The following is a 22776-nucleotide window of genomic DNA, read 5'->3' as shown; positions in this document are numbered from 1 at the left end:
AGTGCAAATGAGGAATTACTAGGCTAGAAGAAGAAAGGACTCTACCATCTTGCTTGCTATTGACTGAAAACCAGCCCTTGTAACACAAGTTAAAAATTAGGTGCAATATTTTGCTGGAAGAGGAAGAAGATATAGCAAAAGATATCATTGACAAAAACACTTGGATTCTCTGGTGCTTGCTTTATATTCAGAATAGAGAAATGGTTGAGTTGGCTGCCTTCATTTATCCCATCAAACAATATGAGTGCCCCTCATGTACCAGATGCCAGTCATTGCTTTATGAGATAAAGGAAGCCTCCTTCCTATAGCTACAACCTGTCCTGGGCCTAATGCTGCAGTGCTATCCCTCTTCACAGCTCCTGGATTTAGCAGGGGAGTTGTTTAGGTGGTCTGTTACTCTCTGCAGGTATTTGAGGGCAGGAATCCCCCTGACAGGAAACCCTTCAAGGTTGCATCTAAAGCATTGCTGTGTTTCCTACACGCACTTGGCAGTACCAACAATGTGGAAACTTTCCTGACCCTCTGGTGTGCCCTTATGCTAAATATTTATCCTGAGAAAACTGAAGCTTGAGGATATTCTGCCATTTTTGATGGAGAAGCATCGGAAATTGTCCAGAACTGTAAAAGATGAGCTCTGCTAGAGAATCTGGATGGCTGCTGGACCTAGAGCCATCTGACGAAGTGCAGAGTTGTGAATGAGCAGTGTGGTCTGACCTGGGCAAGTCACACGCCTTCCCTGGGCCCAGATTTTCCTAGCTAGCAAATGAAGGCTGTGGGAAAACATGCTTCTAGCTCAGATATTCTTTCTTTGGGGACTGCAGTATACATACTTCAGCATTTGTGTGCTTTTTGTTGTTGTTTTTGTTGTTGCTGTTCTTAGAAACTTGAAGGAAAGTCATCTTTTTTTTATCTTTTTAAGTGATTCATGCAACAAGGACTTTTACAAAGAAATAAATCCTTCAGCTTTCCTCCTTGGACCTTCTTTCTGCTCTCCTTTTCTTTGCTTTTGCTCATCTGGCACCTGCTTCCTCTTAGTCCCTTTTTGCAACCTCATCATTCCTGGTGTGAGAGCTTTTCCTTGGCAGCAGCTGCCATCTGGAACAGCCAGTTCTTTATTTCTCTGCCTTATCAATGCACATTTACAAATGTGTCCTTTTTCCTCCACCTATATGTTTAAATTCCCTCTCCCTGGAACTGGCCTCCTACCTCAACCTAGATTGTAAATTTCACATGCACATATAATCCCGTATAATCTTGAAACACTTAATTCTGCAAAATGTCCAATATATATTATTTGGATGAAGAATGTGAACCATACAAACTTGTTCTGTTTTCTATTAATCATTTACTCATCTCTTCAGATCTCTCCACACTTTTATGAGTCTAAGCAAACATACAGACAGCTGTTAAAAAAAGGAATAACATGTAACACATTTTGTTAATACTACACAGCTCTATGTTATATACCTTGGTGGGTAATGTGGATACTACTAAAAAGTTCAGGTTTTAGAAAAACCCTTACAGAAAAGGAATGTGACATATCCAAATGTACTGAAATGCTTTTTTTTTTTTTTTTTTTTTTACCATATTTAGTTATGCATGGGATACAGTGATTTACCATTTTTCTCCACATTAACTCCCCCCCCCAATAGGCTCTGATCAGTAATTTTTAAAATATAGAAATCCTATTCATTAAAATCTATTCATTAAAATAGATATTTCTTCCCTTAGAAAAAGAATTCAAAACTTTTTAGGGTCTGACATTAAAAAACAACATGCTGTCGCTGATTTACTTGGGTTACTGTTTCTATGGATGTGAAAAATATTACCACTGCAACTAGCAAGAACTATAAATGATACATTATTGCAAGTGTTCTAAAAAAATCAGAACAAAACTAATTTATTATAGTTCTGTCTTCATTATACACCACATGTTGGTGAGTTAAACACAACAAAAATTATTGTCTTTTCTTTCAAAAGAGTCTACTAAAGATAATAAAAAGAATAAGGTAACAATTAACATGTAGTTTGTTACATTAAAAAATCTGATATACATATTTCTATTGCCTGTTAGCTTGTTCTAAGCCTCTTTAACTATTACAAAAGAAAAGAAAAGTCATTGTTTAAAGGCAAAACATTCAATTCAGTTGATACAACATTACAGTACAGTCAACTAATATCATTCAACAAAGGTAACAAGTCTAGCCATAGCTTCTTGAGTTAAAAGTCTGTAGACCAGATTGCTACAAATGGTTCAGTGCTGCTTCCAAACTGTGTTAGCATTTTGTAGGACGTGGTACTTTCTAGTGATGGCTTCAGAAGAAGGGGTCATGCCATTGGTAAACCAGAGCAGGGGGACCCCAACTTGTCATTAATCATTTTATTGAGCACTGTAGTTAAAACAGCATTACTGAGTTTAGCACAACAACTAAAATAAAATAATAATAATATAATAATGTAATCATAATAATGATAAGAATAAAACTCAAACACAAACTGGAAACCTAGAGAAGCTGCCAGCTGTGTCAAACCCTTGCGATACGCTATACTAAAATAATCTGAAATATCCACCCGTCCTCTCCTCTCTGCCACAAACTAGCAAAGTCAAAAATACAAAAGTCTTCATCTTGTTACTTTTGCAGAATAAAGCAAAAATGTCTTTGTGCTCCTTACTACCAGAAGCAAAATATCCACTGAGTTACCACATGTAATAGCTTCTTGATGTGTCAACTTGGGTTGGCTTGCTATCTGCAGAACCATCTTTGTCTTTCTCACTATCACCTTCCCAGAGGTTGATGAGTGGTGGATACAGCTCGTTTAGTGGTATTGAAGAGGTTTTCTGCATATACTTTTTTAATGAATGGTGGTAGTTTTTTCTCTTAAATCTTTTGGCAATGTACACAGCAATGGATGCAAGGCTAATGATGGCAAACATGGATCCCATAACTGCAGCAAGAGCTGTGCTAGTTTCTTGGTCAGAAATGTCTAATGCGAAAGCAGCATTTTTGGTTGTGACATTAACACATGACTTCTGAGTCTGCTGATGAATATTGGACACTGTGAGACACACTTCATAATCGGTGGAAGGCTGCAGATGTGTGAGGTTGTATTCGTGAACATCAACAGGGACCCTGGCAGTATATGTTATATGGGGGTTGTCGATCTTCATGGTGGCAGATGACCATTTTAAGTTGGACGTCATGACATTGGAATTAACTTTCCAGGACACTAAAATGGAATGAGATTCTGCCTGTTTGACATATATTTTCAGCACCTGGGTAGCATCCTGAAGAGTTCCATTGACCTTAATTGCTGCCACTCGAGTGTCTGCTCCTTGTACATTTTGGGCAACACATGTATATCTTCCTGAGTCTTCAATCTGTATGTTATATATTTCCAGGGTACCTTCACTACTTAGCTTGTATTTATCTGAAAGGGTTTCCATGGTTATCTTATTTCCAAGGGGAGTAACCCAGTAAATTTCAGGCTCTGGCTCAGCCATGGCCCGACAGTCTAGGAAAGCTGTAGTGCCAATATCCAGGTTTAAATGATTTGGGAACGTGTCGTGAGATATCATTGGGAGGCACTGCTCGTTTGAATCCTGGATTAAGGCTTCCTTCACCTGCTGCCCTCTATATTCGGGTGGCATGGCACAGAACATGGATAAGGGCTCCATGAAGCGGATGTTTGTTTTGTTGGAGTTAATCCAGTGGATGACACAATCGCACCTCAGAGGATTGCTGTGGATACTGATCTCCCGCAGATTGGGAAGGGATTCTACTGTCTTTTGGTAAACAGCATTCAGGGCATTGTTGTTTAACATCAAGCTTTCTAGAGCAGGAACACTTCGAAAAGCCAATCGGTGAATGTAAGAGAGTTTGGGGTTATTGGTGGCTTCTAGCTTTGTGAGTTCAGGCAAGTTATCCAGGGCATAGCGGTCCACAGAAATGAGTTCCCCCATATTGTTGATTCCCAGCTCTTTGAGCCGAAGCATATTTTTGAAATCCCCTTCTTGGATTTTGTGGATGGGGTTTTTGTTGAGGTCTAAGAATTTCAAATTTGGAACTTTTTGCAGGGCAAGTTGAGGGACCTTGACCAATTTATTATCATAAAAAGACAGGCTCTCGAGGCTGTCCAAGCCCACCAAGGCATTTCCAGGGATGTCAGTGAGATACATTCCTGCCAAAACCAAGCTTCTCAAATTGGAGAGTGGTTTGAAGTTCATATCTAGAATTCCAATCACAGGGTTTTCCCCGATCATGAGAATTTCCAGGTTGGGTGTAGAATCAAACCAGCGGCTGTCAATAACTTTCAATTTGTTGGAATTCAGGTGGAGCCTTAAAAGATTTTTTAAGCCTGAGAAAGCATTAGCCGAAATTGTGCTAATCTGGTTATGGTTGATGTAGAGTTCTTGAAGGTTGCTGAGGTCTTGCAGACAGTAATCAGTCATCTCTGCAATCTGATTTTCCTCCAAATGTAGAGTCGTGAGCTGGGTCAGGTTGGCCAGCCCTACCTCCTTAATATTTGTAAAGTTGTTTTGGGAAAAATCTAGCTCAGTCAAATTGAAAAGCTGCTGAAGCTCATCCACAGTCTTTGCAATGTTATTGCTCTGCAAGAGAAGCACTTGAGTGTCACTGGAGAGGTTGCTGGGGATCCTTGTTAAGCGGAGATCATTGCAGTCAACTGTGGTGGCTTCTCTGTATGTTGACTGTGGAGTAAACCAGGGCCTAATTTCACATACGCAAAGTTGGGGACACTCACTATTCTGCATGGAAGACTCAGTTAACGAAGTCATTAGCAATCCCAGCACCAATCGGCAAGCTGTTAGAGCAAAATTAATCTGAGCCATGCTGGCTTGCCAACCAAGTTCAACCTTGGACACTCGTAAGTTTTAGCAAGTGAATGCTATATAGTGAAATGTAGAGCAGCAAGCAGAAAATGTAAATACACATTCAAGCAGAGTCTGGGTGGAAATGTATAGAATTCCAGAGACTGAAGGAGTGGTTCTCTGGAGTTTCCAAAAGGCAGGAAGCAATTTGGAGTCTTAATTGTGTCCCTCAGTTCCAGGCGTGCATGTGCACAGAGCTCTGTGGCATGAGTTACTTCGGCCAAATCGATGTCTGGAGATGTGCCTGAAAATTAGATTAGGACAGATGTTATGTTTATTCCACATGCTTTCAACGTTATAGCCTTTCTTTCGTTTACTACAAAAGGCATAATCACTCCCAAATTTATTAACAGAATGTTCAAAATCCACTCAAAATAACTAGACAATTTAAATTGCAAGACACTCTTACTATATAACCCATTTAGTGCACAAAAGTAGTTTTAGAGTTCTTTCACTTCTATAGTTACATTGCGATTGCTTGTACTACTCGGTAAAATCATTTCTCTCTCTCTCTCTCATTAGAAACACTCAGAAAAGCCTGCAGTTGTTGATTCTTTAAAAAACAAGAATGATTTTAGAAACGCCATAATAAATATTCTTTGGCTTCAAAAAAATCAAAAAGCTATTCCTAATAAAAGCAAAACATGAAATGCTATTTATCATACATGTATACCATCTGTATATATGTATTTGTGTGTGTGGTATATATACATATAAATCACACAAGTGATTCCATTCATCTTATGGGAATGTCACTAGCCACTTACTAGCTGTGGACCATGCATAAATTATGTAACCTCTCTGAGTCTCAGTTTCCTCAACTATAAAATAAGGTTGATCATGATAGTACTTCTCCCATAGGATGTTAGAGAATATTGAGAGAATCTATATAAAGCTCTTAGTGTAACAACTGGCATGTATTAAATCTTCATAAAATTATAAAATAGGTATAATTATTATCATCCTATTATATCTCTCATGCATTTTAGTTTTTACAAAATAGTGGTTGTCTAAGGGCAAGTAAAATAAGAAAAGCTTGGGAAATTTTATTTTATTTAGCTATCATCTGTTGGTTTTAATACAGTCCTCTGAGGTCTGATAGCTATTGCTCATAAATAATATATATATTAGTAGTTAATGGTTGTAGTTTTCTGGCTGCTGCATTACAATCATGTGTAAAGAATCATTATGGATCCAATGTTTGTCTTACTCTCTCAAGACTGAACCAGTCACTTGTTAAGGAATTACAAGTAGAGTTACATGTTTTCTTACATTTGTCTTGCTATACTGCATTTCATCTCTGAGTATTAAAGAAACATCAGTGACGAGTGTTTTCCTAACCCTTCATAGGATTATTGAAAGGATTCAAAATGAGAGTATATAACATGCCAGCCTAAGCCCCAACACATAGTAAGCACTCAATTCATGTTAGCTCCTGTTATCTTTTTTACTTTTCAAAACATAGCTATCAAGCTGCGGGAAAGACTCCACTGTGGGAAACGTCATTGCGCTACACAAATCACCAGCCAAACCAGAAAGGTGATTCCAGGAGTTAGCCCCCTCCCCCACCCCGTACTGTTCAGGTTTTCAGCTTTAAGGTATCTTAGGGCAAGTTTATTATAATTATTATTTATTTATTTTTCTCATCAGAAATAGACCAAGTTAATATGGTGAGACGTCTGTGTGAGACTAAATCTTTGTCCCGTTCTTTCTCTACCCCCTTCCCAGCCACTACAGAATGGATCATGTGCCCCTATGTAGGGTGACCAACTGATGTACTCTCCTGCCTCCTTTTAAAATAGGAAAGAAAACAAAATAATATTTTTGCCACTAATTTAGCCACATGAAACACCTCATCATCCTTTTCTGGGCCTGAAGCTGCTGTCTCTAAAAGTGTCATCTCATGCTTTGTATCAGCCTGTGCTGGAGAAATCTTGAATAGCTTATGTACAAAACTTTTTTAAAATTTTATATTATTTTGAAACTTTGCTTCTATGGGGTTGGGGTGCACTGGCCACCCCGTCTGGCTGTGAGTGCTCTCTACAGTCAGGGCTGGCAGTATGCTGATCTTTTGCAATTCCTTTCCCCACCCAGTTTCCCCTTTTTGATGAGGTTTCTGTGAGATCTGTTAGGTGTGCATCCTGCAGCTCATTGGCTTAAAATGCACCCTCCTTTGGTGTGGTGTCTTTTGGGGGCAGATTGGGTGAAAGAGAAATCAATAATGCAACTGTTTTGATATTGAAAATTGACAAATTTCTTTTTGAAATAAAGAACCAGTCCCTCAAAATCAACTAACCAACCAACCAACAAACATAGCTATCCTTGTGATAGACCAAGAAGTGTAACAGTACCAACAGCCAGTACTAAATGTGTATTTAGGTCAGATTTTAGTAGAAAGAAAGAAAAGTCCTAACTTTTTTATTGTTTTATGCCATATGCAAACAAGGTTTTTGGTATGACAAGATGGAATTTTTAAAATCATCAAATCCAGATTCTGGCAAGTCCACAGGAGAAGGAAATGAATGTATTGCATGATGCTGTATGACTGCTAGCCTTTGTGGGGAGGAAATGCATTTGGCAATTTGGCATCTCCCCTCACCCCCTATCTGGTCACTTTACCATTTATTATAATTTGCAAAACTTTTCAGTATTATAAAACTACCTGATTCTGACTTTTATCAGGAAATTCCACAAAATGAGGACATACTTCAGTGAATAATATTTTCCAAATCTTGCTAACTTCACAAACTTATTCCACTCCCTTTGTATCCACTTAGAGTGATCCTAAAAGAAGTGCAACAGCCACAGTATGCACTTGGTTAAGAAAAACTTCTGCCACAGGTTATTCCTCAATCTTAATTCAACATGGAAAACCAAAAGAATAAATCTACCTTTTATAACTGTGAGGTGCAATCTCAACTAATTTTTATGTTTTCATTGAATTTAGACAACCATGCTAAGTAAAATATGTATTACGGTTGTGTGAGAGACTCTTAGACCCATCTATTAACACTTACAAACATCTTTTATAGGACTATACCTTAAATAGCATCATGAGTAATGCACCCATTTATAGTCTGTTATATGATTTGTGATCATTGTGTTTCAATATTCAAATTTTTCTTTGACACAAACACACTTCCTTAAACAAACAAAAGAAAGCAAACAACCATACCAACCCAGAATGTCAGATATCATATAAAATACAGGAGACATTTTCCTCTCCCAACTGGCATGTAGCTCCTTTGGGAGCAGATAATGGAACTTTGCTAACACAAAGGAGGTATTTAAAATGTTTCTATCTGTATACCATTCTGAATTCTCTTTAGCACATTTCACAAGCCTAATTTTTGAACAGGACATTATACGTAGCACAAAGCTTCATTAATCATCTTAAGTGTTAAAAACATAGGGTATTTCTCAGGAACTATTCACTAACAGTGTTTAAAAGCAAATCCATTTTCATTCTGGCCCACTTTATCACACACACAAAAGTTATGCTAAATTCCATAACAAATAAAAAAGGGCTGGCATAGATAAAAAAGCAAAATCACTTTGTCTGTGGCTCACTGAACTAAGACCTTCTGTCACGTGTGGGAAGGAAATGTCTTGCAAATGACCAGAAAGATGCTCCACACACACCCAAGTCTGGCAGTTTAAAGAAATAATTACACAAATAACATACCATCTTAAGAGGCCCAGAATTTGCCAGGGATGCATTTCAATGAGGCCCACAAACAATTATCCAGTTACATTTGATGCTTCCTTTTTCCTAGCAAGGTATGTTTGGGACACTGTGCTCTGGACATAAAATTCCAAAGGAAATGAACTGCCCGGGTGTCACCATTCTTGTACTTGGCATGGACCCCTGTTTTCTCCATGGAATCCTCTTAGAAGGGAGGTTAGTTTAACTAAATCACAATATTTGATAGAACTTGGGACTAAGATCCATGTGCATTAAGTTTTTATGCGTTGGGTGAAAGAAATAAACACTCGCAACGACATGATTGTTATGTGAATTCTAGCTAGTCTAAAAATCAGGCAGCTCTCATGTTTTAAAAAGAATCCTTCCCTGGGACTCAAGCAATCTGTATTGAAATCCTGACTTCTCCAATTAGTAGATATGTTCCCTTGAGAAAACAACTTAAAATCTGTTTCGGTAAAATTAAGGCTAATTATACATATTTCATATGTGAAAATTATGATAACTAAATAAAATAGCCTATTTGAAAGTATTCAGCCCAGAGCCTGGGAAAGAGTCTAGCACATAGTAGACCTCAGTTACTTATAGGAACCCATTACAGACCATTTCTATCCTGCAGGGCTTTTGGGAGATACTGAATGAGCAAATCTCTTTAAGGCCCTTGGGGCATAGCAGTTGGTTGGTAAAGTGTCATTATTATTATTATTACCATTTCTATTATATTATCAAACAGTATTATTGAAATTAAAAGTGTTAAAAATCCATAGACCAGTATTACATGATGGCTAAATTACAAACCATATGCAGGCAAGCAAATTGCAAAACACAAACCACTAACATGAAAATTAAGATCATCTCATGGACCTTGTAGTCATAGAAATGAAGGGCTAAAAGGCTAAAATTTTCTGATTCCAAAAAGAGGAAGAAAATTGCCTTCTTCAGATGATATGGGCATTTATGCATACTCTCTTTGGTGGCCAAATTCACACTAGGTGGATCAGAAAAAACATCCTTTTAGCTCTCCCAGTTCCCATGTAGATTCAGGGCTAATGCGGTATCCAATTTTACTTATCCTCTTTGGGGAATGGCTTGAATAATGGGAAAATGGAATTTTTGTTCAAGCAAACTTTCCTCCTGGCTGTATGGGACTAAAACCATGCATTGCCTCAATACAAATTCCCCCTCTAGCCAGGGAGGCAGAAGGTGGGGCCTGACTCCCCTGAGGGGTGCTTCTCAGGCCTGAAGGCCCTGCTAACTGCTGCTGCAGGTACCAGTGGTTATTGTTAGACTCTCAAGGGCTTTCAGCTTTTGAAAACAGCAGAGAATACGAGTGTAGCTTCTGGAATAAGACTGACTTGGGTTCAAATCCAAATCTCACCTACTGGCTCTGTGACCTTGGGCAAGTTAGCAAAGTTCCCCAGCCACAGTTTCCTATTTTCGAAAATGGAGATCATGAAACTTTGCAAGGATTGTGAGAGAATTAGAGTGAGATTTTAATGTAAAGACTTTTGGCAGAGGGCCTAGCACATCGCAAGTGCCCTAAAATATGTTAGCTAGTATTATTTACACTTTGATGTTTCATATTGTACTCATCTTTTGATGGGTGTTGAGGATGAGGGAAGGAGTGAGTAGTTGGAATCAATAGAAGGTGTCTTTTGTGGTATTAGCAACTGTAAATTCTAAAAACGGCCAGGCAGAAGGCCTTCCAGCAATGTGGAAGTCGTCATGGAGCCAGAGAGAGAAACTACAGCAAATTGTTCATGAAGAATATATTTTCTATCCCTTAGGAAAAAATGAGGGCCTCCCAAGTGTACTCTGAAGGCAGAATCTGCATGGACCATTATTAAAGGCTTTAGTTTCTTGGACTTTTGTCTGGCCCCTGACCTTTTGACTCCCACATTTCTTTTTCCAACCATTCTCCAAAATTATATTCCTGGTTCACACATTATCCAACATCAAACACCCTGTAGTGATTTTAGATGGTGGCAGGAGAGCTGCAATAGTCTCTATAATGCATTAGGGAAAAAATAATGTGTATCTCCTTATAAGGACATAATGGAGCTTGCTGAGGTGCTTTTGCATAAAGAACTGTTCCTAAGAGGCCACATTATTCATCAGCAAACAGTTCAGCATGTATGAGTGGGCCAAGCAACACAATGAGGATGCCAGGGAAGGGATTCTTAATTTTGGCTTCACCACTAATTTTCTGGATGACCTTGAGCAAGTCATGTATCTCTGTCCTGTTTTATTTATCTTATAGTAAGTAGGTTTAAAGGAAAAGTAGTCACAGCTTCCCAGGCGAAAAGGAACCTCAGGAGTCATCTTATCAGCCCATTCCCCTAGTAACATGAAAACCTATACATTCAAGACTAGTAGTCTTCCCTCCCTCCGTTCCTTCCTTCCCTCCCTTCTCCCCGTTCCTTCCTTCCTTCATTATTCTCTTTTATTATTAGACTGTTATGTAGGCATTGAGTTTGATTATGCTAAGGATCTCAAATTCAGATGTCCTCAGAGTCCAGGTAAGTGAAGGCAGTTGAGACTAACACAATAGGAAATAGTAATCACTTAAAAATAATAACATCAAAACAATAGCATGCAGGCACTCCAAAAGGCATCCAAAAATGTTTTTAAGCTGTGAAGGCCAACTAATATCTATCTGCTCTCTGAGGCCTTTTATGGCTAGTGGCCAGTTTGCAACCTCTATGTTATACAAGTATAAAAATAACATCACCTATAATGCTGAGCCAGTGGGAGCATTTGATAATTAGTTGATGTGATATAAAATTTAAAATATTATTAGCAAATATCCTGTATTGCAAACTTAGAATTATAAACCCAGAATATTTGGGTGTTAATCTTTTCTTTGCAGAAAAAATATTTTTTCAATGTTACATTTATAATTCTTTTCACAAACTTTGTTCTGGTTTGCTAATCCTGCTGTTATGCAAAATACCAGAAATGGGATCAGCTTTTATAAAGGGGATTTATTTGGTTACACATTTACAGTTCTTTGGCCATAAAGGTGTTCAAACTAAGGCATCAACTAGAGGATACCTTCACTGAAGAATGGCCGATGGTGTCCTCTGTCAGCTGGGAAGGCACAAGGCTGGCGTCTGCTGGTCCTATGCCCCTGGGTTGTGTTTCAAAATGGCTTTCTCCAAAATGTCTCTGGGTTTCTCTTAGCCCCTCTCTCTCAGCTCCTGTGTGTCCTTTCTTCTTTCTCCCAGGGCATTTCTCTCTAAGCATCTGGGGGTCCTCTCTTAGCTTCTCCCAGGAAAACTCTGGGCTTCATCTCTTAGCTTAGCATCTCCAAGTGTCCTTCTGTCTGCATCTCCAAGCATCTCTGTGTCAGAGTCAATGCATGTGTTGGCTCCTGGCTCTCTTAAATACTCCAATGAACTATCAAGACCCACCCTAAATGGATGGGGCCCACGCCTCCATGGAAATGATTCAGTCAGAGAGTCCACCCTAATCAACAGACTAATCAGTCTGTCTCCACAAGATTGTGTTAAAGAACATGGCTTTTTGGGGGGACATAATACATCCAAACGGCATAATCCTCTTTCAAAAGACTACCTGGTAAGGGCAGACAGAACCTTAGAGAACCCTTTCATGGTTCAAGATGACCCGATTAATGGGGTTCAAGATAAAACCCAAATGTCTTGATCCCTAGTTCTCTGCTCCCTACCTTGACCTGGAGGCCACTTTTAAATTTCTGTGTTGACTTTCTTGTTCCCAGAGAAAAGTTTGATTGTCCTTTTTCTAATTTTATTCTTCTTCTCCTCCTCCCCCTTCTGATACTATTATTATTATTAATTAATGAATACTCAAAAATTCTCTGATGTGCTTGGGTGTTATAAATGCTCTACTGCGCAAAGAAGAGGATGGGCACAGTGAGCTTTTGATTCACCCTCATTTTTCTTCCTCTTTCACACCAGGGAAAATCCATCACTCTGCAGGTAGAGTCCTGGCCGGCATCTCTGAGAAAATCCCAGGAGCAGCTGGTCTCCAAGCTGAGCATGAAAGTTGGCATCACAATTCATTCAGCTCCTGAGAGGAACCAGGTGTGGACACCAGGTATGGCCCTTTAGGAGGGGTGACCAGACAGGCTAACGGGAGGACTAGACCACATGGACTCCAGAGTTACAACAGCAAATTTTAAAAACTAAAGAAAAACTAACAACCAAATGCCCAGAGCCAGCTGACATGTCCACATCCAAGTGGGAGGCTTGGTCCGGTCAGGAAACATGCTTGAGGGAAGTCCTGGGGAGCAACACCTACTGACGATTCTGACTCGGCCTCAATTGATGGGAGGCAGCACAGGTTCGCCTCTCTGTGAAATATCCAGAAGCTCGAACTGTTCAAGCTGGAAAAGGCCTTCAAGGCCATCCAGCACGTCTAAAACAACCTCTCATTTTATGTCCCCCAAAGGGATGAGGCTGCATATTTAGAAGCCAAGCTTGTACAGCCCTTGCCTCCAAACACCATATCCTTTACTCTCTTCAAAACACCAGTCTAGGGCTGGTTTAAATTCCTATTCTTTCTCACTTAGGCTGGGTGAAAACTCTTTAAAGGACATTGGCCTTTAGTGCTACCTTATTCAGTTATGACTTGTGAGTAGCACAGGAAAATATCATTCTATTTAGGGATAGTGCAGTGGTTTGTTTTCTTTAATAACCTTGACCTTGACCTTTGCTTTGGTAGACAGGGTAGAGTGCACCCAACAGCTCAGTTAATCCTGCCAAGGACCAACTTATTGCAAAGAATTAGTCAGGTCAGCTAAATAATGTCCATTGATTTTTTTTTTTTTTAACATGGCAGTGAATTCATAATACTGTAATGGTTGACCTGTACTACCTAAGCACAGTGATATTGCAAGTTTAATTTATAAAATGCATAAGTTAAACTTCTCTTAATTCGTGTGTGTTACAAAAAACAAGGGCTTAGAAATTCGAATGAAAGAAGTGTAAAATGGATCAGAAAAGGACACGCAAGATGGGAGAAGCCTCAGGAATAATATAATAATAATATTAACATAGCTACCTTTGATACTAGACTTACTTTAATAAAAGACATTTATATTAATAGAATGCTTTACATGTTTATGGTAGAAAGCCGGATTCTCTCTACTTTTCAGAGAGGTCAAAAGTCAATTGTCCAAGGTCTCAAGTGATTTAGAAAGTTGTGGACAGGAAACCCATACCTGGGTACTAATGAGCTCTGAATTCTGTTTAGCTCTCAGGCCATTCTAGAGGCAATGTGGTACACAGGCTAGAGTGACAGACCAAGAACTAGGGGCTTGCAATTTACAGCATACTACCCTTCCCTGCCCTTAATTGATGAGGGTGGGTTAAAGCCACATGATTTCCAAGGGCCCCTCTAACTCTAGGGTATTTGATGCTTCTTATGTGGGTTCCTACTTTTAAAGACACCCACATAAGCAGTACTCCTTAGAATGGGGAGCAAAATACTTGAACCTGGCTTTTAAAGAGAAACTCTGTGTGTGTGTGTGTTTAAAAGGACACGGTCTCAAAAGGTAGCAGAGAGTTCATATCCTGACATTACTTATGCTGCCTTGAACAAATTACTCTACCTCTGTTGGACTTTGTTTCCTCATCTATTAAAAGAGTTAGTTATAGCTACCTCATATGGGCATTGGGAGGATTAAAGGCGAGAACATATCTTGAACAGTGACTGGTAAGACTTCAACAAACATAAATTTCCTATAGAGTTCCCACCTTTGAAAATTAAAGCCAGGTGTTGAAAACCTATTCCACAAATATTCATGGAGTGTTTACCATGTTGCAAGCTGGAAGGTCCAGGCTCTGCCCTCACTTACAGTCTCATGGGGAGAGATGAAGACAGTATACAAGTGACCCTGGAAAGGGTGCCGTCCAACGGACCTTTCTGCCATGATGGAAATGTTCTGTATCTGCACTGTCCAGTACAGTAGCCACAAGCCACATGTATCTATTGAGCCAATTAATTTAAATAGAATTTAAATACTCCCATGTGACTAGTGGCTACCATTATTGAGTAAAGTAGCTCTAGATCCCAAATTTGGCTGTTCAAAAACCTGGGGAGCTTTTAAGAATGCAGATTCTCATGCCTCATGGAGATACTAATGAAGTAGGATCAGGATAGGGTCTGAGAATAACATCTTTTATTTGAGTCCACTCAGGACGTGAATGAGGACCAAGTTTAAATACTCTAGTCTTGGGCCAACCTGGCTTGGCTCTGTCCTGCCACCACTCACAGGTGTAATGTTACACAGTGAAATTCGCTTTTGCTGTAAGCCACACTCTATTTCTTTTCCCCACCCACCTTTATGCTCTGAGAGAGGTGATCCAGAATCCAGGCCTAACACATGATACTTGAGGACCAAAGTCATGTTTTATTCACCTTTGAAGGGCCTGTGCCTAACAGTGCCCAGCTTGCAACATTTTAAGCCCTTTCTTCCCTTCTGTTTATTGGTTCTGCTGTACACCAGAAAGAACAAAGACTATCCAAAATGGATGTATGGACAATGGGAGTGCAAAATGAAAGGAGAGGAAAGCCAATGCACTCTTGCATGTTCATGATTTGAATCCAGAAAGAAATTCATAAAGTAGGAATTCTTAGACTATCTAAGATGGCGGCATAGAGAGGAGTGGAAGCTAGTTAGTCCCCCTGGAATAACTAATAAAAAAACAGGAACAACTAGTAAATAATCCAGAATAACTGTGGGGAGACAAATGTGACCATCCACTCATCATACACCAACCTGAACTGGGAGGAATGCCCAAGATTACAGCATAAAATCTGTAAGTAAAAACTGCGGATCCAAACCGGGAGACCCCTTCCCCTACAGCCCAAGCTGCAAAGCCTCACAGTGCTAGAGAGAAGCTGTCTCCCAGCAAGAGAGTATAGCTCAGCTGAGCTCCAACTGGGGTTTTAATTAACAAGTGTGGACTGCTCACTACGAGCTGTGAATCTCCAACAAGCAGACAGAGGCTTTGGGTGACAACTGACCTTGGAGAGCTGGAGGATAGCCGCGGCCTAGCCCTGAAGGGGACTTTCAGTGGAGAAAGCCTCAGCCATTTTCAGTTCCCAGTGCTCTGACCCAAACAAAGGTGGAGATAGCACAGGCAGAAAGAGACCACTGAAATGCTAATGACCTCTCCCTAGGGGGTCTATCTTCTCTAAGAGGAAAGGGGTGGGGCCCAGCTCTACTACCTGCTTTCCATTCAGAACCAGACCCCACAGCCTGGGGAAAAACAGCCATGGGCCACACCTCCTTACACCAGTCTGGAATTATAGGCTGACAGGCGCCACCTGCTGGGCAGAAAACACAGTGACCTGAGGCATCACAGGGTGTACCAATTTTCTAAGACACACCCTCAGGGAAACCGGATACTGAATATTTCTTCCTTCTGGGACCTGAGCCTGTTCTGGTCTGGGAAAATCTGATTGCGGTAACCAGGGAAACCATGCCTAGACAACAGAAAACTATAACCTACACTAAGAAAAATGAAGTTATGGCCCAGTCAAAGGAACAAACTTACATTTCAACTGCGATACAAGAATTGAAACAACTAATAATAAGTCAATTCAAAAAGTTTAGGGAAGATATGGCAAAAGGTATGAACTGTATAATGAAAAAACTGGGTGTACATAAGGTAGAAATTGAAAGTTTGAAAAACCAACTGACAGAATCTATGGAAATGAAAGGCACAACACAAAAGATGAAAGACACAATGGAAACATACAACAGCAGATCTCAAGAGGCACTGGAGAACAAGGCACCTGAAAGCCTACACAAAAAAGAACAGACAAAGAATGGAAAAATATGAGCAACGTCTCCAGGAACTTAAGGACAAAACAAAAAGCAAGAATGTATGTGTCATTGGTGTCCCAGAAGGAGAAGAGAAGGGAAAAGGGGCAGAAGCAATCACAGAGGAAATAATCAATGAAAATTTCCCATCTCTTATGAAAGACATAAAATTACGGATCCAAGAAGCGCAGCATACCCCAAACAGAATATATATGAATAGGCCTACACCAAGACACTTAATAATCAGATTATCAAATGTCAAAGATAAAGAGGGAATCCTGAAAGCAGCAAGAGAAAAGCGATCTGTCAGATACAAAGGAAGCTTGATAAGACTTTGTGCAGATTTCTCAGTAGAAACCATGGAGGCAAGAAGGAAGTGGGGTGATGTATTTAAGATACCGAAAGAGAAAAACCACCAAGAATCCTATGTCCAGCAAAGCTATCCTTCAAATATGAGGGAGAGCTCAAAATATTTTCCAACAAACAGACAATGACAGAGTTGGTGAACAAGATACCTGCTCTACAGGAAACACTAAAGGAACCCTGTAGACAGAAAGGAAAAGACAGGAGTGAGAGGTTTGGAAAACAATTTTGGGAGATGGTAGCACAGCAATATAAGTACACTGAACAATGATGACTGTGAATATGGTTGAAAGAGGAGGGCTGGGACCATGTGGGATACCAGAACAAAAGATGAACGATAAAGACTAGGACTGTGTAACTCAGGGAAACCTAGGGTGCTCAATGATTGTAATAAAAGGTACAAATATGTTTTTACATGAAGTAGAACAAATGAATGTGAGCACTGCAAGGTATTAAAAATAGGGTGGGATGGGGGGAAATACTATTAATGCAAACGAGAGACTATAATTAACAGAAATATTGTATTATGCTTCCTTCAATATAACAAAGGCAGTATACCAAAGCTAAACGCATATGGGGGGTGGGGACATAGGGGAAGGGTATGGGACTCCTGGCATTGGTGATGTTGTCTGAATCTTTATTCTACATTAGGTTAATGCTATCTTTCCTTTTGTCACTTTCTAGCTATCAAGTTTTGTTTTTGTTTGTTTGTTTTTCTCTCTTTCTCTTTTCTTTTCCTTTTGCCTCTCTGCCTTCTTTGACTCTCCCTCCGTCTTTGTGGAAGAAATGGAGATGTCCTTATATAGATAGTGGTGATGGTGCTGAATACATAAATACATGACTATACAGGGAACCAATGATTGTCTACTTAGGACGGAATGTATGGTGTGTGAACAAAACCATCTTAAAAGAAATGGGTGGATGAAGAAACCTTGAGGGCACTATATTGAGTGAAATAAGACAGACAAATAAAGGCAAATATTGCAGGGTCTCACTTATATGACCTAATTATAATATGTAAACTCATAGTCATGAAATATAAATTACCAGGATATAGAATGAGGCTAAAGAATGGGGAGCGGTTGCTTATTATGAGCAAAATTTTCAACTAAGGTGAACATAAACATTTGGGAATAGACAGGGGTGAAGGTAGCATGTTGTAAGAATAACTAACAGTGCTGAAAGGTGTGTGAAGGTGGTGGAAAGGGTGAGCTCAGAGTCACGCATCTCCCCAGAAGGAAAGTTGGAGGTTAAAAGATGGGAATGTATAAAACAGTGAATCTTGTGGTGGACAATGTCCGTGATTAACTATACAAATATTAGAAAACTCTCTCTCAAACTAGAACAAATGTATGACACTATAAGTAGAAATTAATAATAGAGACCATATAGGGAAAAAATATATACCTATTGCAAACTATATACTACAGTTAGTAGTATTTTAACATTCTTTCATCAACATTAACAAATGTACTATACCAAAACTATGAATCAGTAATGGAGTGGGGTGTGGTCAGGGGTATGGGAGGATCTGAGTTTCCTTTTTTTTGTCTTTATTTCTTTTCTGGAGTTATGAAAGTGTTCTAAAAATTGAAAAAAATTGTGATGATAGATGCACAGCTGTATGATGGTACCATGGGCAACTGATTGTACACTTTGGATCTTTGGATAGTTGTATGGTAAGTGAACAGTCTCAATAATATATATATATAATTACTGATTAAAAGGTAAAAGAATAAAAAGAAGGAATTCTTTTGTCCAGAATCTCAGAATGACGCAAACCAAGATTTTCATCAGAATCGAGCTCCTGTTTCCAACTCAACTATCAAGTACAACATGGCTGTCATTACTGTATTTGGAACTAGTAGTTGGCAGAGAGTAACACTTTGTATATGAAACAACCTAAACAAAAAAATGTCACGACTCTTACCATATATCCCAGAGGAAAGGCTGCTCATCTGTAACTTTTTAGAAATTAAGAATTTTCAGAGACAAGCTAGCTGCATAGAGCCTGGTAGAGCATTGAGCATACAGCAGACACTCAGAAAATGCTTGTTGAATCACTAAATAAGCCTTTTCAGGTGAATGTGTGCCTGTCTGTTTTGTATTTTATGCAATTTAGTTGCCTCCCATCAAAAACATTTACCATTTCTAGATTGTATTGCTGGGCCAGATGATTGCAGAAGATATGGGATAAAAGTAGTTCTAAAAATTAGTGGGGCAAATTAATATTTTGCGAAAAGTGGAAATGGTTTTTGGAGTACTCAGGGAATTATCTCTGTATTTCCCAAAAGAAGAAAAGGGAGTGAGAACAACATAAGACTCAGAAGAAGGCAGCTCTGGCAGCTACGTGCACTGCTAGAGCGAGCACAGGTTGAAATTAAAATCCAGCTCCACGCATACATCACTTGATTCTTCTAGTCTCAGTGTTTCCACTGAGAGTGGTGTCAGCGTCCTCTCTTCATGGGGGGGGGGGGGTGATAAGAGGATTAAATGAGATAATATATGTAAAATGCTTAGAACACTTATGTGTCCTCTGTTCTGTACAAAGTAAGTGCAGTATGTATAATAACTGCTTTCTAAGTTATTTTATATAAATGCTTATTTTATTAAATACGTAAGTCGCCTGCTTTCCTCACCAACTCTCTTCTCCTCACTGTACACTTAGGACATAAGAACCGATTATGAAAGGAGGCTGTTTTCTCCCTGGGCTTGCAAATCTTATGAATATAGAGATATCCATTTCTTTATTTTAAAAGCTACAGTAAACTTGATGATCTTTGCAGCAGCTTCTAAAAACTAGTAGAACAAGTAGGTCAGATTCATAATTATTCATGAACTGTATCTTAGTTCTTCTGCCAAAATCATATTTCCTCCAGTGTTTCGAAAGTCACACGACAGAAACAGTTTGACGAATTCTTGGACCTATGGTCTTTCAAATCTCTTAAACCTGAGATTCTATGTCAGGCAAAGAAGTAGAGCCAGTAGGATCAGGACAAAAAATTTTTTCTGTTTCGATCACTGTAGGATCAAAAAAAGTCATTTTTTTTTTTTTCTTTCTTTCTTTGTAAAAAAAAAATGGGCTGTTTGCATAGCTGGAATCATAAAGTAGCAGTTTAAAATTACTGAATTGAGAAACTGACAGAAGCTAAATACAACAAAACATGAACCAACAACTAGACCATTTTTATTGCTCCTTTTTATTACCAGCAAGTGCAATAATATAAAAACTACCATGAAATCAATTAGTTTTAGTCTTTTACAAATTATTTTAACTCTCGTCCCCTAATATGTCTATATGAAATAATTACTTTGTAATTAGAGGCATGATTAAATGTTAAATAAATGCTAAATCTGTAGTTTGGCAGTTTTAATCTGCCTACACGGTCCAGTTCCATTACTTCTTTTTAAGTACTTCACAGTATATTGCTTAGTATTTTCACTTCAGACATAGATTTTACCACTCTGTTAATAAATGTTGCAATAGGCAGGTGGTTGCTACAATGGCTCTTGATTGAATACTCAAAACTAGATATACCAATGAAAAAATAGATTTGTCATGGTGCCAAGATGCACACTGTTAATACCAAGCCATAGATTTTTGGATGCTAACCAAGTCAAGAAATTCCATTAGACAGTATCAGATTTTTCTTTTGCTCCCAGACTGAATTAAAATTTAGTTTGTACAGTGAAAATAAATCTTCTCATCAAGAAAATGGCAAATGTTTTCACATCCTGTTTCAGAGCATGTATTGCACTTTTCCTTACATGAACAGAGTTCTTTCCCACCTTTTGTTACATTTTTTAATCCAGCAGTCATCTTTATTACAGATTTGACATTTTAACATTTTAATTTTTTTTTTAAATGCCCTGTATCCTTAAAACAGAAGCCTCTTCTTTTAGTTCTGATCTAATCCTATTTCTCTAAAGAGTCTCCTTAGAATTTGCCAATTAGAAGACTAAGTGCTTGTTTAAACTTTAGATGGAGAAACTATTATGGACATGTCCCTTCTCCACCTTAAAATGCTCCTTTAAAATTTGAAGACAAACATATGGAAGTGTACATCTCTTAACACAAAAGTTCCAGCTAGTCAAGGTTGAAGACGGTGTTGAGGTGAATGGCAGTGTTTGTCCTTTTGACTTGCTAGAACTCAAGCACATTGTATTTCTGGAGAATGCTGTCTTCTTTAAAGAAATGAAATGGAGCCATCTGTCCCTGAACACTTAAAATAAACTTAGTTTCCAGCTCCTTTCCCAGACTATTTTTATGACTGTTTATTTTAATAAGGACATAAGGGACTTGATTTTCTTCAGCACTGAGAGAGAATGAATATAGTAAAGGAATACTTAGTCTCCTGGAAGACAGTAAGAAAAAGGTACACCTGGCTGTTCAAATCTTCCCTCTGAAGGTTTGGGGAGGGCAGTGGCTCTCCAAGGAGGAGGGTTTCTCATTGGCCAAAGGAGGGCGAAGGGAAGGAATAGAGATACAAAACAGAAGGGAGCAACACTGTTTTCTACTGAGTTCTCACAAATGCTCCAGGAAGGAAGGTATTATTCTCATTTTACAAATAATCTTAGTGCTCAGAGATGGAGTGACTTTCAGGATTCCTACAGCACGTCAGTGGAAGAGCTGGGATGAAATTTAGGTTGGTTGGATTCTAGAGTCAGGACCCTTTTTGGGATACCATTTGCCTCAACCATCTTGTTAGACATTCAGTAACAGAGTGCATCACAGCATTCTCCAAGATACATATATATAAGAAATCTAACACTTAGAACAAAATCTTGGTTAAACAGAAGGTTAGGCTTATGGGATTTGAAATTTAATTTTCTGAGTAGCTCAAAGGTTCCTACGAAGCTTTTAGTTTCAAGTTTTAATACCCACTTTCTGGCCTTCGATAAAGGCAAAGTTAAATGATTTTTTTTAAGACCTATAACCTCCAAGACCCTGATAAGGAACTCAGCTTGGAAATCTTCTGTTGAATTTTTTTTTTAATTTAAAGCCCTGGTTATTAATTTCTTCCAATTTTCCCTTTTCTCCTAAAATTGGACTCCAGTGGGGGAAAATTCTAATTAATTAGGATTTCTGATAAACACATTTTTAAATTGTTTTGGTAAATTAAAATCAGGTGAAAATCACCTCTCTGAATTTGGAAACAGTTTCTTATCATAGATTATCCTGGATGCCAGTGTGTCCCCCTATGTTAGTATAGATTTGAAACTAATGGTCCAATACTCAGAGTGCTCAGATTGGTGATGACCCGGACACCATAAATCCTCAATGCCCATTAGTAGGAGAGCCGTTAAGTACACAGTTTGGGCCTCATGTAATCAAATGATGCAAAGGAACAGCTGAGAACATTAAAATGCCAGCAGGCACTATAAATCATATTGCATTCTGGCACCTCTCTTCAATTCATGTGTTCCATTAAATTAGAAGTAAAAAGTATACTTTTAGTTGAATGTCCATATTGTCATTCACGACCATTAAAATATAAAATAATCCAATGCTATTTTAAGGTCATCTTTATCAGTTTACCTCCTAATTTTCTAATCTAAATTGTAGTTACTATTTGAAGTTTAAATATAGGAGTAATTTTTTTTTTTACTGAAGCAAAGTTAAAGTTATCACTTACAAAAGCTAAAAGAGTTATTTCTTAAGAAAACACATAGTAGAATAAATGCAGTAGAATCTTATATATCCAGGACTAATGTGTGCCTTAAAAGTTTACTGTAGATTTTTAGGTTTAAGGGAACACAATTTAAATTATGGAATGCTCAGATGGTTATAAGAATAAGGAAATATATTTTAATGATGGTTTATTACTTCCAATTACATCTAAATGAGGATATTGAAGACATAATTTGAAAACAAAACCAGAGAATGACAATTATTTTCTTGGAGACTTAAGCAACCTTATGTAGTAAGTTTGAGAAACTTGCCATAAAACATGAGCAGGTAGCTTATTTTCCCTTAGGGGTTTGTAAATCTCAAAAGTCTAACTAGCA

The 22776-nt window shown here is 38.6% G+C and overlaps 1 protein-coding gene and 1 long non-coding RNA gene across 3 annotated transcripts in view; one reads left to right on the top strand and one right to left on the bottom strand.

Moving 5' to 3' along the window:
- Positions 1-22776, top strand: part of LOC119507453 — a 280538-nt gene that overhangs the window by 246515 nt on the left and 11247 nt on the right. For both annotated transcript variants that reach the window (XR_005211242.1, XR_005211241.1), the window contains exon 3: positions 12530-12668. This is a non-coding gene — a long non-coding RNA (uncharacterized LOC119507453). The remainder of the gene's footprint in view (positions 1-12529; positions 12669-22776) is intronic.
- LRRN1 (leucine rich repeat neuronal 1) overlaps positions 1326-22776 on the bottom strand; it is a 37854-nt gene continuing 16403 nt past the window's right edge. The window contains exon 2 of the mRNA XM_037800552.1: positions 1326-5132. Within this exon, the coding sequence (XP_037656480.1) occupies positions 2699-4849 (2151 nt within the window). The 5' untranslated portion in view covers positions 4850-5132 and the 3' untranslated portion in view covers positions 1326-2698. The remainder of the gene's footprint in view (positions 5133-22776) is intronic.

This window comes from Choloepus didactylus, chromosome 1, assembly GCF_015220235.1.
Source record: "Choloepus didactylus isolate mChoDid1 chromosome 1, mChoDid1.pri, whole genome shotgun sequence".
NCBI classification, from domain to species: domain Eukaryota; kingdom Metazoa; phylum Chordata; class Mammalia; order Pilosa; family Megalonychidae; genus Choloepus; species Choloepus didactylus.
The sequence above is the reverse complement of the archived record's forward strand: the minus strand, read 5'-3'. Positions and strand labels throughout refer to the sequence as shown.